The sequence below is a fragment of the Cyprinus carpio genome, chromosome B12 (genome assembly GCF_018340385.1).
Source record: "Cyprinus carpio isolate SPL01 chromosome B12, ASM1834038v1, whole genome shotgun sequence".
Taxonomy (NCBI): Eukaryota; Metazoa; Chordata; class Actinopteri; order Cypriniformes; family Cyprinidae; genus Cyprinus; species Cyprinus carpio.
Genome location: NC_056608.1, coordinates 23949954 through 23970735, shown reverse-complemented (window position 1 = coordinate 23970735; position 20782 = coordinate 23949954). Strand labels below are relative to the sequence as shown.

The window sequence follows — 20782 nt, the reverse complement described above, 5'->3', positions numbered from 1 at the left end:
AAAAAAAAATAAAAAAAAAAAAAAAAAAACAAAAAAAAACAATAATAATAAAACACAATAAAAATTATAAATAAAATAAAATAAAATAAATAAAAATAAAAAGGTCATCCAAGGATTTTTTTTTTTTAAATGTTTTAATGTTCAGTTAACAGTTCTTACAAAAAAAACATACACATAATAAAACTGCATTAAAATTACAGAAATTATCTAAAATGATCAAACTTTTTATATTTTTATAATGTTTTATATAAAAGTAGATAATAGTTCTGACAAAAAATATATACACATAATAAAATAAATATATACGTACGAAAATAAATTTAAAATAATATAAAAAAATAACTATACTAAACAAAAAATAAACAATTTCATTAAAAATACAGTAAAAACAGTAATATTGTGAAATATTATTACAATTTAAAATAACTGTTTTCCATGTGAATACATAGTAAAATGTTTTTTATTCCTGTGATGCGCAGCTGTATTTTCAGCATCATTACTCCAGTCTTCAGTGTCACATGATCTTCAGAAATCATTCTAATATGATGATTTGCTGCTCAAGAAACATTTCTGATAATGATCAATATTTAAAATAGCTGAGCTGCTTAGCATTTTTGTAGAAACTGTGATACATTTTTTTCAGGATTCTTTGATGAATAGAAAAAAACAGCATTTACTTAGTAATGTATTTACATCATTTTGCTTAATGCCTGAAGAATAAGAGTTTTTCTTTTTCTTAGGTCATCTTTCTCTCTCTCTTTCTCTCTTGGGTCAATCAATAGAGGCAGAGCATGTCATACATCACAGCACCTGCGGGCCACATAGAGAACATAATATGCTGTGAATGTAGAGTGACAGATTTGTAAGGGAGACGCGACTTTCCAGAGAAGGCGGGATGTGAAGATATTTAAAGTAGCTCTAAAGCGTTTTGGCAGAGTGAAAAGGAGAAGAGAGAGAGACAGAGGGAGGAAGGTGTGAGGCAGTCTATTACTCAGCACAAGGGTAATCAGGTCAGAGGAAAACCAAGAGAAAGTGCTGTTTGTGGAGCGTTGTTTAACCGGTAAAGAGATTGAACAATAACAGCAGAGGTTTTCTTCAAGTGTGTGTGTGTCAGGTTCAGAGTAAAGAGGTTTTGGAGAATCAAATCAGTGTTGCACACACCTGGAAAAAAAACAAGAGAGATGAGCATGCAATGCATTGTGCACATGTAAATACAGACAGCTAATATAGGCATATAAGTAGGATATGTAATATGACCAAATATTTCAGATAACATTAACATATACATAACATTAAGCATTTAATTTACTCTATTATAAGACTTATGACATGGAAAGAGTCCTGATACTCTTATTTATTTCCTGGCAATTCAGTTACTGTGCTAATTGATCTGAAACGTGACCTTCACTCATTTGGCTCAGAAGATCCTCACTCAGGTTCTGGCATATTCTTACAGCATGTAGTTGTTGTTGAAGGCTGTTTTCTGTGTCTGCAGATGGTTCTGTGGGTTCAGTGCAGAGCAGTGATTCTCAGGGCAGTGTGGAGAGCCTGAGGAAACATCTACGAGCCGATGCCTTCACCCAGCAGCAGTTAGAGGCCCTGGACCGAGTGTTTGAGAGGCCAGCATTCCCAGACGTCTTTCCCACTCCTGAACACATCAAACCGGAGCAGGTGAGTGACGTCACCTTCTGTAACTAGGAAATATATTGATGTTAGAGCTAATTATCCTTACAAACAATACAGTGGTAAATACAGTGGTAAAATCCAATTTTTTAAATGGTTATGCTCTGCAAGCAAAAATACAGTAATAACAGTAATTTTGTCAATTATATTATTACAATTTTAAATAACTGTTTTCTATGTGAATATATTTTAAAATGTCATTTATTTCTGTGATGCAAAGCTGTATTTTCAGCATCATTACTCCAGTCTTCTGTGTCATGTGATCCTTCAGAAATCATTCTAATATGCTGATTTGGGGCTAGGTTGTTGTCAATTATTATTGGTGCTTAATTATTAATAAGTTTAATAAGTAATAAGTTACAAAAAAAAAATCCTGCTTAATATTTTTCTGGAAACTGCTATTTTTTTTTTTCAGGATTCTTTAAAAAATAGAAAGTTCAAAACATTTAATTAACATAACATAAATGTCTTTACTGTCACCTTAATTAATTTAATGCATCCTTTCTGAATAAAATATTAATTTCTCTTCTGAAAAAAAAAAAAAAAAAAACAAAAAAAAAAAAAAAAAAAAAAATAATATATATATATATATATATATATATATATATATATATATATATATATACACACACACACACACAATGTATACATCATGTATACATATACTGTATATATACATATATATATACCACTATGTCTAAGGTCTGAAAAACTACTAAAAATAGTTCAGCATGATTTCTAAGAAAACTACAATATTTATGGTGTGCTTCCAATGCTTTTTCTTTTATGTCTGTGTGTGTATAAATAAATGTGTTGCTTATCAGTAAGTGCTGGTGTTCCAGTTATGCATTGAGGATCAAAGAGCAGAACTCCCTCCATTTATTGATTTTCTGATGGAAATAAAAACACATTCTCAGGAAAAACAACACGAGAAGAGCTACCGCCCACTCAGCGGCGCATGAGAAATGATGTCATTTCCTGTACGGCTCCTTCATAGCGTTTACAAAATCTAAATGTGGCCAAACGCTCACAAAGCAACAATGTTAGCAATTAATAACACATGCACACACAAACAACAGCATATGAAAGCCTTTATGTACAATTTCGTATTAAAAGTGTTGGATTTATTATAATGGATAACCGTTATTTACTTTCATTAGACTACTAAACAACAAGTGACGATTAATTTCTCTCCACGAAAGAGCGAGTCGGAGCCATAAAGCAAAGGGAATGGCCTAATTGAGTTCATTTTAATTTGGGTGCGATCGGGAGACATTACTCCAGCGATTAATCAGGCCGACAGCACTCACCTCCAGAAGAAGGCCTAATTTGCAGCTAATTACAAAACTGATTTTCACTGCAAGATCAATACCGAAATGAATTGGAAATGACTCGCAATCACAAAGGCCGTCAAAGAGGGTATTAAAAAGGAGGGGGGAAAAATGAAGGAAACACGGAAAGCCTTTGAAGGAAAAAATGGGCGAACGGAACGCTCTAGAAAAATCAGTTTTAATTTAAAGCAATATTAATCAGACTATTTTCTCCCTTCATAGACCACTATTCTTTTTTTTTCTCCTTTGCCATCCCTAAACCAGACCACCTTTTTATTTTTGTCTCTCTCTCTCTCTCTCTCTCTCTCTCTCTCTCTCTCTCTTTCTCTCTCTCTTGGCCTATTATTTAATGGCTCTGATCCAAACCTAGTGAGCTGCCTTGCTGTCTGTCTGCTTAGGTAGCTGCCTTCTAAGGAATCATGATCACTGCAGTGGAATCAGATTACTGGAAAAGTGACTAGAATGCTCTACATGTCTGCAGCTAAGGCTGCAACTAATAAAGAAATAGTACAATTCATGTGAAATGCATGTTTTATTTTAGTATCATTGAGATTTTTATAGATTTTTATTTTAGTTAAAATTTTAGTAATTTTGTTGTTTTTTTATTTTTTTATTTTTTTTAATACGGCTATACAGTTTTATTAGTATATATTTCATTTCAATTTTAGATTAGATTTCAATTTTAATTATTTTAGTTAAATGAAAATGAGAAATGTTGCTTTAGTATAATTTGTTTTTAAATATATATTTTTATTTTATTTGTTAACATTTACTTCACATAACAAATATTGTTTTTGTATTGTTACATTTTTAAATATATAACTTCACAAAAGTAAAATTAGTTTTTTTTGAATCATGTTTATATTTCCTTTCATATATAAATTAACACACAACAAAAGCACCTCACCTAAGTAAACAACTCAAACAAAAAAAAACAATAACAAAAAAAATTTTTAACTTTTTTTTTTTTTATAAAATAAATACTTTTTGGTACCGAATAAAATGTTTATGTATGTGAGCTCAGTGAGATAAAAATATATAAATAAATATATATGAGCTCATCATTTTTTCTTTATTTTTAATAAAAAAAAATTATCATAATTTATTTTTATTATTATTTTATATTATATAATTGTATATTTTATAGATTTTCACTGAACTTGTCGCAATGCATTGGTATTGCCTGTCTTCAGATTTGGCCAAAAGAACACATCTTGGAGCAGCTTTTGATTTCCAGAGTGTGCTTATGATGCCTAAAACACTTCCTACATAGGCAGCTGACAAGGTATTGGAGCAGAGCCAGTGGTTTGGTTGTGTTTAGAGGCATTAAAAAGCCATTCTGGAGATGCTGAATGAGATAGGCTCTCCTCCCACACTTCTGCCAGCCATGTGCTCATCCTTTTCACTCTCCCCTCCATCTGCATGAGAAAAGCCTGTTCTGCTCCACGGCCTCCACCGAAAAGAGCGGAACATCAGGCAGGGCCACCGCAAACAGTTGTAGCCCACAATTAGAGTTTATCTGTGATAGAGACAGACATGGCTGGGGTCAGGGGCCTTCTCGTGACACACACACACACACACACACACACACACACACACACACACACACACACACACACACACACATTTACTTTGGACAGCATTCTCAACATGCAGACGCCGGAAGTCTCATCTCATTAAATAACAAAAGAGCTAAAAGAAAGAAAGAAAAAAAAAAATCCCCCATCTGCTGACACGGTCTGAGGAGCATATGTGTAATGGAAGGGGGTTGTGAAAATCATAAATCTTATCAATGTCATTTCCAAAGCGGGGCCTTGCAACTATAAGTGATTCAGCAAAGGCTAAAACACCACTTCAGAAATGATCTTATTTATAGAATGAGGTGAACTAATCAAAGTCTCAATTTTAATTCATAACAACAACACTAACATGTCATCATTTTTACTTTCTAGAAAAACTGGAAGGGGTTTTGCCAATGGGAAACACAACCACCTCAAATGATGGCTTGTTGTAGCAAAGTGATTTTGTTTTGTAAGACAAAGAGGATGCTAACAAATATTTCAGGGTGTTGTGAAGGGTTACAAGAGTTATCATTAACAAAAACTATTAAAAACATAACTTTAGCTGGAATAAATCAAATATATATATATATATATAATATATATATATATATATATATATATATATATATATATATATATATATTATATTAAAAATTAAAACTGATGATTGAAATAAGTTTGAGAAAAAGCACAAAAATTACTAACTGAAAATAATAAAAAATACAAATTCAAAATAATAATAAAAAATATAATACAAATTATAAAAGCACAACAAAAAATTAAAAACTAAAAGTTAAGTGAAACTAATACTTATAACAAACAAACAAATAAATAAATAAATATTAAACAAATAAATTTGATAATAAAATAAATAAATTAAAAATTACTAAAAATTAAGTGAAAATTAAAACTGAACATATAAAAATACATTTAAATGAAAATTGAAAATATTAAAAGTCATGCTAATTCTAACTATCAATAGTATATAAATAATACTAAAGTAACAGGTTCAGAGACCAAGTACCAAGTACTCAGACCAACCTTAACTCTTTGATATTCTTGTCTGTAGATATGGTTTCAATGTAAATCTGTGGGATTTTAATATATATTTGTATATGGTCAGGAAATGAAAAATTTACAAAGTATGAGAAAACAGTAATAGCAATAACATATGTAGATAAATTAAAAAAAAACTAAAATTAAAAATGCAAGAAAGAAGAACATTGTGAGGGGGAAAGGCATGAAGCATAACATAAGTGACTGTTAGTTTGATTTGAAAGAGGGAAAGACAATAACAGAGTGTTGAGCGATGCTGATGTGATCTTGATGTTGCTCTGGTCTGCAGGCGAGTGAATACAGCCTCCCTGCATTAAACGCAGGCCTGGATGAAGTCAAGCCCAGTTTATCCTCCGGCACGACCTCTGACCTGGGCGTCAGTGTGTCACAGAGCTACCCTGTAGGTAAGATCTCATGATCAGTCCCATTCATGACCATTCACCCCCTCACATTCAGCTCTAATAGCTAATTATTATTCTCACACTGTGGCCTTGTGCAGTAAAGTATAATAATCAAGTGTACTGTCAGTTCTGGCAGGTCACATTAGTCAAGCTCGCATCAGCTGATCCATGTCTACCTATAGAGATGAGACATCTATCACAGCACAATATATATGTCCTTCAGTATTATCAGCAGCTTTTGCGTTGCTCAGTAGCTAATCACCCTCCTCCATCCCCAGCTCCTCCTCTCATCAGTCAGGATTCGGTCTTCTGAATCAGATTAATTTCTAAAATGTTACATTAAATTGTTGAACTTTTATGATATCTGCAATACATTTATGTTGGTTCTGTTCTGTTTACCCTGGGGGGTTATCGCTGCTCTCCCTTCTCTTATCCATGCTAGGCTGCATGGATGTGCAGTAAGTTCTTGCCCAGAACCGAGTCCTACCACCAAATAAAACTGTAGGGTAATTGTCACTCATCTTTGATGATAGTGATCCTGTCAGAAATGCATTGAATATACTTTTTAACTCTTGAAACGTAAAGTCAGTCATGTTTTATCTACATGCATGAATTACATCTGCAGTTTTAAAACTCTCATGTGAAGTGATATTGTTCTTTTAACGAACGTAATGAAACCCGCTTCAGACTAACGAGCTGTTGCACAGAGGACATTGGTTCCTTAACTGCTCTTTCACAGCGCTGAGCTTCAAAATGATATCAAATATTAACATTTACATAAACAAATTCATCATTTGCTCATGGCAGACAGGGAACGTGGGGTATTTGTTTCTCTGTCTCTCTCTCGCTCGCTCGCTCTTGTTAATAATAAATGATGGGACGGTTAATTAAAACGTAGTGTGCTTGTTGTGCCAGTTATTAATGTGAAATGTGTTAAGTTTACTGACAGTTTTACGATCATCTTCAGGTCAAAGATAAATATACACCGCTTTTATTAAAATTCACATAATTATGCGAAAGCCATTACAGGCATCGCTGTGTGTGTGTTTGGCTGATGACAGAGAGAAAGAGAGAGAGAGAGAGAGAGAGAGAGAGAGAGAGAGAGAATGTGGGTTTGTAGTTGATGAACTGATTATCTGTTCATGGTAGTTTCACGTCACAACAGATTTGTGTGTTGTTTATATTAATCGGTTATGAATGTAATAATCAGGTTAATGTGCCATCATTTACTCACCTTCATGAGCCCCAAACTCAATCCACAAGGAGATGTTATGAAGAATAAATATGAAAATGAATGCTGTCAAGTCAAAACCTTTAAAACAGTCCATATGACATACAGTGCATACATTTTGTATTTGGGATTTAAAACAACCTTAGGATGAGTACAAACATTTTTTCGTAGAACTAAATGTTAATATATTCCAGTTTAAACATGCATGATAAACTTACCAAATAGAAATTCAGAATCAAAACAAAAATATTCAAATGATTTCCATTGGTTAGGCTGAGATCCAGTGTTTAGATGAATGGTTTCCTTAACGGAAAAGAAACACAGATTACACTCACCCTCCATGTTTTCCAACCCCAATTAAAATGCCCACAGTTATTGATCTTGTTGATTTTATGCAAGGGAATTTGCATAATCTATTAAAAATTAATGCGTCATGAAGCAGCCGGTGCCAGAGGAGATGAGGGTTCTTGGTGAACTGTGAATACCTCACAGATACACATCTTTTATGTTTTTGGCTTGTTCTACTAAAGATCCCTACTACCTGCAATGTATCTATCTATCTATCTATCTATCTATCTATCTATCTATCTATCTATCTATCTATCTATCTATCTATATAAAATAACTTAATATAATGTAATAATAATTACAAAATATAATTATTTATCTTTATATAAAATCCTTACTGCCTGCATTTATTATTTATATTTATATAAATAATTTAATTCATATAAATTATACAAAAATAATATATAATCTAAAACTAATTATATATTTTAAGATTTGAAATCAATACATTTATATTAAAATTTATATTGTAAAATTTAGTAAAATATTTAGTAAAAATATATAATTATTGTCCACTAAAACAACTTTAACACTTGATCTGGTCTACTGCTTCTGCTGAACTTTGTCCAGTTATATGGAAAATGCTGCTGGGAAATGCAATGAATTTGTCGACTTAAAAAGAAGCAGTAGTTTCTCTCTCTCTCTCTCTTCTGACAAACTGGCTATCCGTGTCTGCACCTGAGGGCACCACGCTCCTAGTCACACAAATTAATGCTTATTCCATCTTCACAAAAAGCAAACTAACCTTTGAGCACACATTTGATAACAAATGACTTTCACCGTGCATCCAGGGAATTAGTGCAATTTGGCTCTCCAAACATCCTTTGCTTAGTTGTAATTAATTAGGGTGCCGTGTTTTTTGGCTGGTGATAAATTGCTGCATCCTGAATGTAGAAAATAGAGGTCAAATGTTTCCCATAGCCTTGTTTTTGGAACATTAAGGTGTCCCTGTCATGGCAAATTTAATACGGCGATGTTGAAGCAAGTGTTCCCACTCAACCCTTTCAACTTTTTCAGATAATACTAAGGTCACCCTGATTTTTTAGCAAAGAGGTTTCAATGAGAATTCAATAGGCGTTACATGTTTGTTGTCTGGTGACTGATAACTGAGTCAGGCCATGTAATTTCTTTTTCAGTCAGTATTTCGTGAGTCAGAAACATACTCAAGTATTCAAACAAGTGCACCTGAAAGAGAAAATGAACTGTAGGAGAAGATATTTCAAATTAATTTGTGGTTAATTAATTTAAATGTTTCATTAAAAAATGGGCATTAACAAGCTGTCCATTTTAAATTTCTGAATTTGCTGGGATTTAATTTGCTGAAAATTTAGCACTACATCACTTGCTCACCAATGGATGCTCTGCAGTGAATGGGTGCCGTCAGAACAAGAGTCCAAACAGCTGATAAAAACACCACAATAATCCACAAGTAATCCACAGCACTCCAGTTCATCAGTTAACATCTGGAGAAGACAAAAGCTGAAACAAATCCATTATTAAGATGTTTTTAACTTCAAACATTTGCTTCTGGCTAAAATCCACAATCCATAGTATTGATTTCTCCAGTGAAAAGTTGTCTGGTCTGAATGAGGAGAGAAATCTGCACTGTTCAAACACTGTTTACAAGCCAAAATAGTTCTAATGGATAAATGGCTGGATTTTAATGTGAGAGACAACAGGAGATGGACTTTTTCTCTGAAGCATTATTATGTATTATTGACTCATATTTTAACTGAGTTTGATGTTAAAAAAACATCTTAATGATGGATTTGTTTCTTACAAACACAGCTTTTGTCTTCTCAAGATGTTAACTGATGGACTGGAGTGGTGTGGATTACTTGTGGATTATTGTGATGTTTTTATCAGCTGTTTGGACTCTCATTCTGACGGCACCCATTCACTGCAGAGCATCCATTGGTGAACAAGTGATGTAATGCTACATTTCTACAAATTTAATGAACAAACTCATCTACATCTTGGAAGGCTTGAGGGTGAGGACAATCTCTGAAAATGTCCTGGTGAACTATTCGTTTAATGGTTTATTTTGCTTAAATAAATAAATAAATTAAAAAGTATGATGCTTTTGTCAGATTTTTGTCTGCATTTTTAGCCACTGTTTAGCCTTTGTACTGTGCTGCATATTTTTTTTCTGCTCATTGGCAAACCGTCCTGGTCCACACAGAATTACACTCGCTGAGCTTTGATGGACACTGTCCTGCTCATTAGAATTGAACCGGTGGCCAAGTTTCCCCCAGTGTCCCCAGTAAACCCTCCACATCTCCCCCAGCCCCCCTTTCCTGAACAAAAACATTAGTCTGTGAGGGGTGTCAGGCTTCAGCGCTCGGCTGGGTCGAGGCTTCACGGCACTGGGTAGGACAGCCAAGCGTCAGCCCCAATTACTGCTCTGAATGTGGAGCTTCTTAGTGCTAAGAAGAGACACTGACTGTTTAGAGGAGGCCAGTATTGGGGTGGTCAGTTTGAGCCTGCTTACATCTGTTCTCTGTTCTGACCCCAAAAGGACAAGAATAAATCCTTTGATGCACAGTGTTTCTGCAAATGTACTGTAGCTGATGTGTTTCTGTCTCAGACCAAAAACAGATTCTGTACTATTTAAATGAGTAAAATCATTATTTCAACAACAACACTCTTATAAAATAACGGAACCAGAATGAGTTTGTTTTGCAGTGACGCCATAGAAGAACCATTTTAAGTTGAACAATTCTTAAAATAACTTTTCTTTTTTTTTTTTTTACATTTTAATAATGTAAAGACCGTTTTGCCATTATAAAGGACCATTTTTTTAAATGCAACGGTTCCATTGATGTTCTTTATTTGTAAGAGTGATGTTTAAAATGAATTTGCGGTCTGTGGAGAATCAGCTGAATCAATTATTGTTTATGGATGGAACAGAAAGTGAGTGTTGGTGTAATTTATGTGTGCAGGTCGGGATATGGCCAACACAACCTTACCCGGATATCCACCTCACGTCCCTCCCACCGGGCAGGGCAGCTACCCAACGTCCACACTGGCTGGAATGGTTCCTGGTGAGTATCTCGAGACAGAAAAAGGTGTTTGCAATTTCAATGAAATTTAAAATGACAGTTTTTTTTAACCAAAAGAAAATTATTTTATTTTAAACACAGTATAAAAACAATGCACTGGAGTTTATATTTATCATCAAAAAAAAAAGTTAGTCATTAAGATTATACATTTTTTAGAAATACGTAAAAATAGTAAATTCCTGCACCAGTAATTTTTCCAAATATTTTGCTATCTGCCATTTATCTAACAAAAACTGACAACCCACCCCAAACTGATACTATTTTAGTTGTTCTCTTAGTAATTAATATGTTTATTCATCAAGGACACATTAAATTGATCAAATGTGACAGTAAAGACATTTATGTTGCAAAAGACTTCCATTTTGCTCTTTTGAACCTTCTATTCATCATCAAAGAATCCTGAAAAAAAAAAAAAAAAAAAATGAGTCGCAGTTTCCACAAAAAATTTAAGCACGTTTCATGATGTTTCTTGAGCAGCAAATCAGCATATTAGAATAATCATGTGACCCTGAAGACTGGCGTAATGATGCTGAAAATTCAGCTTTGATAATTTACATTTTAACATATATTCAAATAGAAAACACTTTTTTTTAAAATTGTAATAATATTTCACAATATTACAATTTTAACTGTAATTTTATTAAATAAATGCAGCCTTTTTGGGCAGAAAAGGCGCCTTTCAAAAATGTTTAAAAATCTTACAAATGCCAAACTTTTGTATAGTGTAGCTGTCTAAGCACATTAAACTGTAATACAACACAAAGTATTACAAAAAATAAATAAATAAATAAACTTATTGCATCATTTACTCGCCTTCCACTTGTTTTAAATCTGTATGAGTTTCTTTCCTCTGCCGAACACAAAGGAAGATATTCTGAAGAATGTTGGTCATCAAACAGTTGCTGGTAGCCATCGACTTCCATAGTATTTTCCGTACTTCTCTAAACTGATAAAAGCTTAAGTAATAAAATATTAGATTGGCTTACATTTATGAAGTGACCAGACACTGATACCAGTCTGACTCAGTAAAATAAGTCTCGTAGTGTTTACAGCAGCCTGCAGACGTTCACAGAAGCAGCATTTCAGCAGTGTGTGAATGCAGGAAGCCTTTAACTATAGACCATCAAACCACAATTGACTAAAGAATTAACTGCTCCAACAGATTTCCAGACGAAAGGCATATTGTGATCACTGAGCTCACACTAATTCGTAAAATGTGGTTCGATCTTGCATTATTTTTAGCCGCTCCAGGTAATAAGAACAGCAGAAGCAGCTCTCTGCAGACCTGCTGCTTCACAGAGAGATTTACTGACAGCCCTCAATGCGGCCGGCGCATATAAAAACACCTCTTTATTATCCCATAAAAGAGAAACAGCATTGGACCAACATTGTTCAGCACGACGCTCTGACTTTCTCCCTGCACAATCAAATTACACAATAGAGTAAGAAACTTTGGAGAAGGAAGCAGCACAGTAGTGCAGTCAGTCAGCAGGACACAGTGGGTTTTAGAAATCAGACATTGCAAATCTATATTTTGATATTTTACAAAAATGTTTGAAATTTTAATCAAATTTTCAACAGCTGTGATGTAAAATGGATGGTGCATTATTTTAACATGCATGTCTGTGTCCCGTTTCAGGGAGCGAATTTTCAGGGAATCCCTACAGCCATCCACAGTACACAACCTATAATGAAGCCTGGAGATTCAGCAACCCAGCAATACTGAGTGAGTATCTCTTACAGAAATGGACCATAGTTTCTGTCAAAATATTATAGGAGTAGTATTTTGTTACAAAATAAATTGCATTTAAAATTTTAATTAATATATACATACAATTCAAAATGCAAACAAACAAATAATAAAAAGCTGTAAATTGTAGTCGCTGTAACTTGTTAACTGTCTGTTTAAGAGACAGAAATTAGATTTAAAAGAAAATAATAATTCATAAAATAATTAACTAACAGTCCCATTTACATATTTTTCTGATTTTAAGCGGTCTAAAACAACAGAATATGCTACAGCTTTTCACATTTGTGACTTTTTTTGTAGTGTTATGCATTGAATCTTTCCCAATAATCATTATGTAATTAATGTAAGTGCAGTAATAATTACTTGCGAATGTTTTAGTGCACAAGCTAAATGTTGTAAGCATCCAAATATATACTGAAATGACATATATTTGTGTTTTCTGTAAACAACATGATAAAACTATTGAAACTGTGTTAAAATATTCTCCCAGTCATTTGCATAATCAGTTCAACTTAAATGGTTTGTAATTCATCTTGGGTGAAGTTTATTACATGTAAAAATTTACAAAATTGGCATTATTGTAATCGGTGGAATTTGCATTAATTATTGTGAAAGCAAAATCCTGGAAGGACTGCCGTTCAATAACAATATCATATAATAATATGATACTTAAAACAAATATGCATTATGCAGCCATTTTCCTGGTATATTGAAATGGTACATTCCTTTCTTATTAACTTTCAGGTTCCCCCTATTATTATAGTGCATCCCGAGGCTCCGCCCCCCCAACTGCTGCCACTGCCTATGACCGCCACTAGTTACCACGGAAACCAAATTAGGCGGCACGCCCATGGACTCGGACTTCATATTCTGCCAGTATGAGCAGTGCAGCTGATTGGACATCATGCAATCACATGATGAAGAACAGACCAATCAGGAACAAAAACATCTCAACGACAATTCAGCCATTCTCACGAGTCCCAACGGACTCGACGAGGAAAAAACGATAAACGAACAATAAATGTATATCTCAAAGACTGAGAGTAAATATGATTTTTAAAACGGAATTAACATCTGCTTTTTAAAAATACTTTTATATTTTGTCCTCTCATTAATATTATTCATCGGTATTCATATTTAAAGTGCTTCTAGCATATATATGTATTGGTTTGTTTGGACAGACACTGAAATGAATGATATCAACAGTTGGACTTTTTTTTTTTTTTAAACGAAAATTGTTCATATGTAAAAGCATTTTCATTTCAGATTGTACTTTTCAACGTCTATCCAAATGTACAAAAATGTCTAGATTTTATTTATGAATACCTATTATATAAATGAACACATCTGGACAAGGAAAATGTTCCAACGCATGGTTGTAGATTCTCTGGACTGTGCTAAATACGAGCAGTAAAACTCAAAACTTGACACTCCACTCATCATACAGTAACTCATTACTCAATACAGTATGTACACAAACTCAGCATGGAAATACAAATCAAACAGGCCTTCTCCACGCTCTCAACGCCAGCAGAAGAACTCTAGCACACTTCTGTGAGAAACAATCAGATACCAACAAGAAAGAGATGAAACCGGACAAGAAACAGAGAAACTGTCGACCCTGGTCCTACCGAGACCAGATTCGATTATAAGTGAAAAATAAATTTTTTATGTTATTTATTTGTTTTTTATAATGACAAAAGTATCATGAAGAACTCTACAGTATGCATGGATTATTTTCATTCATTATGCATTTTTATGTGTTTATCATAGATCAAATTATGTCAAATTCTCAGGGGGGAATTCACTAATAATGCATGATAGATTTAGCACTTGATTTATGCAAAACGCTGCAAACACTATTTCAGCCAGGTGCATAAACTTAAGTCATTATGTCAAAACTGTTACTACGGATTCAGATTTTTCAAATTCAAAAATTCCAATTCAAATCTTTTTATGTAATTGACTAAAATAAAAGTTCTGACCAGTCTTGCAGGGAGAAAAATAGATGACTAATATTTAAGACTAGTCTGGTTTGGAGCTGGTCAGCAAATAATACCCAGGTTTTTGTGCTTAAATACAGATGCATAAGTGTTTTAGTGAATTCGCCCCTCAGTGTTATTGTTTGCACTATGGGTTGTGCTCTATATGAGATGTCTTGAGTGAATAAACAGTGAACTTACTCTTCGGTCGGATTGGATGCTCAGTGTTTTGCTCAGAATTTTTGAAGCATTTGAGCAAACGAACATGTACTACTGATCAGATGAAGCACTTAAACCTCCAAATGTGTTTACAGAATAGTTAGCAGCTGTTCAATTAATCAACAGATGGGTTGGTCACTGGTTATCGGCTTTATGATTTACTTTTCAGAACTCTGCTTTGGGAACGTCAAGCTGTTTCAGTAATGCAAAAAAAATAAAATAAAAATGCTTTACAACAAGTGCAATTCTGCAAATCTGCAAATCTTTTCATCATCACCAACTACATTATCCACCATTATTGACATCATCTTACAAAAAACAACATTATTTCACATTGAATATGTTACAGTTGAGAGAATGTACTTGTATCACATTTGCCAAAGACTTTTTGTTGATGTATATTTTTATTTACAGTCTGCTGTTGCATTGTACAAACAGTATTATAGTGAAAACATTTTCAATGTATGTACAAATCCTATGCAGAGCTAAGAAAATCTGTTGTATGCATAAACTATAAAACTACTGACATGTTTGTTTTGTTCATTATTTATGTTATTTTGTGAAATAATTTTTAAAATAACTTTGTGTGAAATGTCATTTCTGTACTGTAAATACATTCTGATCAAATCTGCTCTGTCTCTCTGGTTTCATCTGTAGAAATGACTTACAGACACACACAGGTTGAATACAAACAGGAATATTCTAATATATACTGTATATATAATACATCTAACATGCAGCTTCTAAATCAAAGCAACACATGTTCTTATTTATTTATTAATTTATTTATTTTAAACACTTAAAAACCAACCATCTATCCATCCATCCATTTATCCATCTATCTGTCCAAAAATATACATTTAAATCTAACAGTAGGTTTCTAACAAAAGTTACTGTGCAAATGCAACATCTATTAGCTAAGAACACACTATAAATTTACATGATTTATTACAGCATGAACAATGACAGTATGAATATCACTGTCCTCAATAACAGCTTTATGAGAAAGTGCAAATAAAGAACAGGCCGTGTGTTAGTCTGTAAATAAAATGTAGCAATAATTCACTTTCAGATCTCTTTCAGAAGCATTTCTGGGCTCTCGTGAGAACGATCCCCTCGAGGCTTTAGAAGCACCTTGTTGCTTAATCGACTGAATTCTATTTTGTTTATTCACAAAAAAAGTAATTAGGGAATTTAAAGCTAAATAGATTAACTTACTTAAGGGCGCCGGAGATCACAATGTGGCTGGGAAGAGCGCCAGAGAATGTTTTCTTTATGATTTGGATCACCAAACATATAAAATGTATAACCTCTCCAGGCCCTGAAAAGCTGAAATAATATTTTCAAGGAATGGGAATGAATTCAATTAGCAGAGATTTCACAAAAAGAGGGAGGCATCTAAGCAGGAATTCTCACACAGGATGCAATCAATTTCTTTGGGAATGAGTTCTTCCCATCTCTTAATCCTGCAGGCTTATTGAGAATTGTTTGGTGCTTCATTATTGATTATTAATAAAGGAGAAAAGACTAAACTGACTGAGGTGAGTTCATCCTGCTTGAACAAAATCACTAGCCCTAGGAGAGATTTTTTTTATTTGTCTATGAACAAAATCTGACTGTTAAACTACTTTTTTTTTTCTATGGTGAAGAAAAAAAAAAAGATGAGGCCTTTTATTGCTTTTGTTGTGCAATGTTGATTTTAATGCAGGTTTGTCTTATATATACATAATTTAAGAATAAATTAATTATATATTTTCATGACTCTATAACATAATTGTTTGTCATGGTAACTATAGTTTCAGCAAAAATACCACAATACAATTATTGTCAGTATTGTTATTTTAAAATGATAATAAATTATATTTACATTTACATTAAGTCATTTAGCAGAAGCTTTTATCCAAAGCGACTCACAAATGAGGACAATGGAAGCAATCAAAATCAACAAAAGAGCAATGACAAGTGCTATAACAAGTCTGATAGAATAGAAAAAGAATAGAGCAAGCTAGTGTTAGAGGCAAAAGTGTTGCTTTTGTCAACTGTATAATAAATGAAAAGAAAACAGAACACAAAAAGAATAGAAAGCTAGTGTTATTATTTATTTATTTGTTTATTTTTGTAAAGAAAACAAGCAGCAAATGAATAGAGTGCAAGTCTAAAATGGACAAGTGTTTTTTTTTTTTAAATAATGGAATTAGAATAGAGTGCTAGAGTTAGAGGGTCAAAAAAAGATGGAAGAGATGTGTTTTTAGCTGATTCTTAAAGATGGCTAAGAACTCAGGTGCTCGGATTGAGTTGGGCAGGTCATATTTTATATTTTATAAAATAAATTATTTAATATATCTAAATTATATGTTATGTATCATATATAATTATACATACATTTATATATAAAATTACTATAACATAATTATTCCCCATAGTGTGTATGTATACACACACACACACATTAATATTTATTATTCACAATGGTAATCAGTTTTGGCTAAAATACAAACTATAATTATTGTTACTATTTTAAAATCATAATAAATTAATATGGCATTTCTTTCAAACAGTGTATTTATTTATTTATTTATTTTATTTTGTACATTATTGATATTTGATTGCAATATCAATAACTACTTTAACTGTGATATTTGGTGGAACACTGTTTACCCTGGTAAATGTGTGCATGGGTTTAGCTGAAGTTTTCTGTGTAGTTTCATCTTGTTCTCATCCCTTGTGTAGCATCTCACGTCAGCCTCTAACTGTCGTATGTTTATCATTCAGGCCTTGTTAGGAGAAGAAAAAACCCACTGTTGACTCCTTCCCTCCCCGAGCAGAGAATTCCCTGTGGTAAAATTATTCCATTTAGATGGAAACTTTTTGTCACTCCTGTCTAAATTGGCATTTCTGGCTCTATCACTGAAAGCAGTAAACTGTGAACCTGGATGCAGCTGTCAATCAAACGGAGCGTTACTTCAGCGTGCCAGATGACGGGATTCAGGGAGGGGAGAGAGAACAGACAGAGAGAGAGAGCTGCCAGCTGATTGGCTCTCATCAGGATGGCAAAAAAAGCACCTGCCACTGTCAGAGCTTTTTTTAAATGCTGCACACACACACAGAGAACATCATATAGACTGCTTGAAACATGCAGACCCAATGGACAACTAGTCTATTTTACAGTTAAAGTGTGTCATCATTAACTTACAGGGTTTATAAACTCACAGTTTAATGATCTGAGCACCTGCTGCATTAACACAAGCCTCCATTCACTGACCGTTAATGAGCGGATCTGTTAGCGCTGTGGTCAGTTACTAACAAGCATGTGACCGCTAATGTTCAGCAGTGTGAACAGAGTGCTGGACACTGTTACAATGACAACAGCGTCAGGCACTGGTATCACAAAAACCAGATCAAGTTGCATTCATTTTGCCTTCAACATTTAAGAGCATGGCTGATATGAAATATTTAGTGTAATAAAAAATACACAGCCTATTAAAATAAAGTCTAAACGATTTTTGTTTATTATTCTAAAAAAAAAAATCTAAAAATCTAAAAAAAAAATTTGTTGTTTATCTTATATATATATATATATATAATATATATATATATATATATATTATATATATATATATATATATATATATATATATAATTTTTTAATTAGACACAAAATCTATATTTTTGTAAATTAAAGGTTAATTCCAACTTGCTTCCTATTTAAAATCAGCCCTAACGTTTGATAAAAACACATTTATATATGGTATATTGAGAATATTTATTTATTTATTTGAATAAATAAACAGAATATAGTTTCTTAATAATTTCTAAATTACTTATTTCATATTACTTACAAATATTGCTTACAAATTGAAATATGTACATTAAACTCATAATAAATGTCTGTAGATTTTTTTACATTTCTCAGAATGGAACACAGTCTAAAAAAAGGTGTCATTCCGATGAATTAACAAACCATGCATGATACAAACATTGTCATTTTAGCAGCATTAGTTTCCCATCAGGTCATAAACGTGTTGCAGTTTCACAACCCAGTGCACACTGAACGCCAGCTAACATCGTCTATCCACAGCTTGTTTAAAAATAAACCACCGTTGCCACATAATTGCAGATTTCGTTATCATTTCGTCCTCTCAATGAATCTTATATGCTTGTTTTCATTGCGAGACGGAAACAAAGAAAATCAGACGTGTTTCATGTCTTCAGCATAACCCCACAGAAAAGCTGTCACTTTAAAACTGAGAATCTAATTGGATTTGGCAATAAATAATGGGACTCTTAAAGAAGCATCATGGCCAGTCGTGGCCCCGCATGGCGCCGGGTGTTAGCAGGCCGTCCCAGATGCCTGATGGATGTACAACAATTACAGATGATTTTTGACTGAGGGGATCCAAGCTCTTCCAGGAGATAATGGGTGATCAGACCTTCTGTAGCAATGCAAAAATAGATGCAAAACATATAATGATTTCAAAATAGAGCAAATAAGCATGAGAAATCATCACATGTGAAAGCTGTTCACACTCAGTACAGCAAACGAGAAGGAGAGAGTGAGAGAGAGTGAATTAAACGTCTCCAGCACTGCCAACGTGCTGCCCGGTCCATCCAGCGCCAAGCGTTTCTCCCTCACCACTCAATAATTAGCCCTAATGGCTATTGTGTGATACATGATGCAATTAAAAGCTAATGTTATGCACGTATGTGATTACCGCGGGCAGAATGACAGGCAGTCAGGGGTCCTGAGTGTCAAAACACACACTGCCTCAATCGTCCAAACACGTGCAGATCTCTCCGGAGTGCAAACTCTAAGGTGATCAGTCAGGTCTGTCACACTAAAGACTTTTGTATGTGTGAAGCCATGACACTGAAATTAAAGAAATGAAAATCCTGTCATTTACTTACACCCATGTTGTCCAAAGCCAACTTTTTTTCTTTTCTTTTTTTCTGTGAAACACCAAAACTTAACCTAAAAGGGACAAAAATGCAATAAGGAAGCATCTATTTATGACTTTACGTAATTTACATTGGATATGTTTGTTATTATTACATACTGTTTCATGATATGCTAACAATATACTGAGGTGCCACTAGTACCTTCCACTATTTGGAGCAAATAAATAAATGCATTTATTCATTGATGAGCATCTAACACTATTTATGCTTTTAAATTGAATAAAAAAAAAACCTACAGCTATTTCCATTAATTTTCCGTAAGACTGTGGAATGCATAATAATAAGCGTAAGTGCAAATGTAAGTTTTCTGGCAAAAAGACAGAAAAGTCATTATAAACTAAAAATCTTAATATTTCTCTTTTTTTTCTTCTTCTTCTTTCTTTATTTGTATTGTAAATGTGTTTAATTTGGCAGAATTTCTATGTTTTTCTAAGTTGTTACCCAAATAAAATTGTGAAGTTTGCTTATTCGTTTATTAAATAATCAAAATAGAACTTAGAAAAACTAATTAAAAATACACAATAGAAAAATGTGTATAAAACACACACAAACACACACACACACACAGTATATGCATGCATGTTTTTATTTGTTAATTCATTTTTAAATTTAACTCAAAGTTCCCTAATTGAAGAATCTCCCACCAATATGGATACTTTTACTCTATTGCATGACCTACAAAGATGAATATGTAAATGAAACCTATTACTTCACTGTAGCTCTCAAATCTCATTCTCCATATCACATATTTATTCTGGCAAATTGTGTTTGCTTAAAACATCTGCTGTCAGTGATGTGAAAACTGCCATAATGCATCAAGGCATTGTTTTTCAATTTGTCCATGATTGTAAATGAGATTTCTGCTTTTTTTCAGAGGGAATGAGCTGCTTCTACTTTTTGCACTTTTCTGGAGCTCAACAGTGTCTGTCATCATTCGTTTTCTTTGTATGGATAGAGTGAACATCATGGTTAACTTGCCTTAAGGAAAAAAAAAACAGCTATATAGATTAGAACATTATGAGGTAAATGAGAGAATTTTATTTTTGCGTGAATTATTCCTTTAACAGCAGGAGAAAGAGTCACATAATCAACCTCCATCCTCCCAGTTCCCACTCTTTCTTCTGTATATCTCTCCTCTCCTCCCCCTCTCTGTCAGAGTAAACTCATGATGAATTACCCTGTCAACCGAATTCATTCAGGG

General features: G+C 33.3%; 1 protein-coding gene across 7 annotated transcripts in view; it reads left to right on the top strand.

Moving 5' to 3' along the window:
- LOC109092180 (paired box protein Pax-2a-like) overlaps window positions 1-14875 on the top strand; it is a 30153-nt gene extending 15278 nt beyond the window's left edge. For 2 of the 7 annotated variants that reach the window (XM_042736010.1, XM_042736011.1), the window contains exons 6-10: window positions 1496-1671; window positions 5922-6036; window positions 10555-10656; window positions 12314-12400; window positions 13188-14875. In XM_042736010.1, coding sequence (XP_042591944.1) covers window positions 1496-1671; window positions 5922-6036; window positions 10555-10656; window positions 12314-12400; window positions 13188-13306 — 599 coding nt within the window. In that variant the 3' untranslated portion in view covers window positions 13307-14875. Of the gene's footprint in view, window positions 1-1495; window positions 1672-5921; window positions 6037-10554; window positions 10657-12313; window positions 12401-13168 lie in introns of all 7 variants that reach the window. The other 5 variants (XM_042736012.1, XM_042736013.1, XM_042736015.1 and 2 more) reach the window with 4 other exon arrangements.
- The last annotated feature ends 5907 nt before the right edge of the window (window positions 14876-20782 follow it).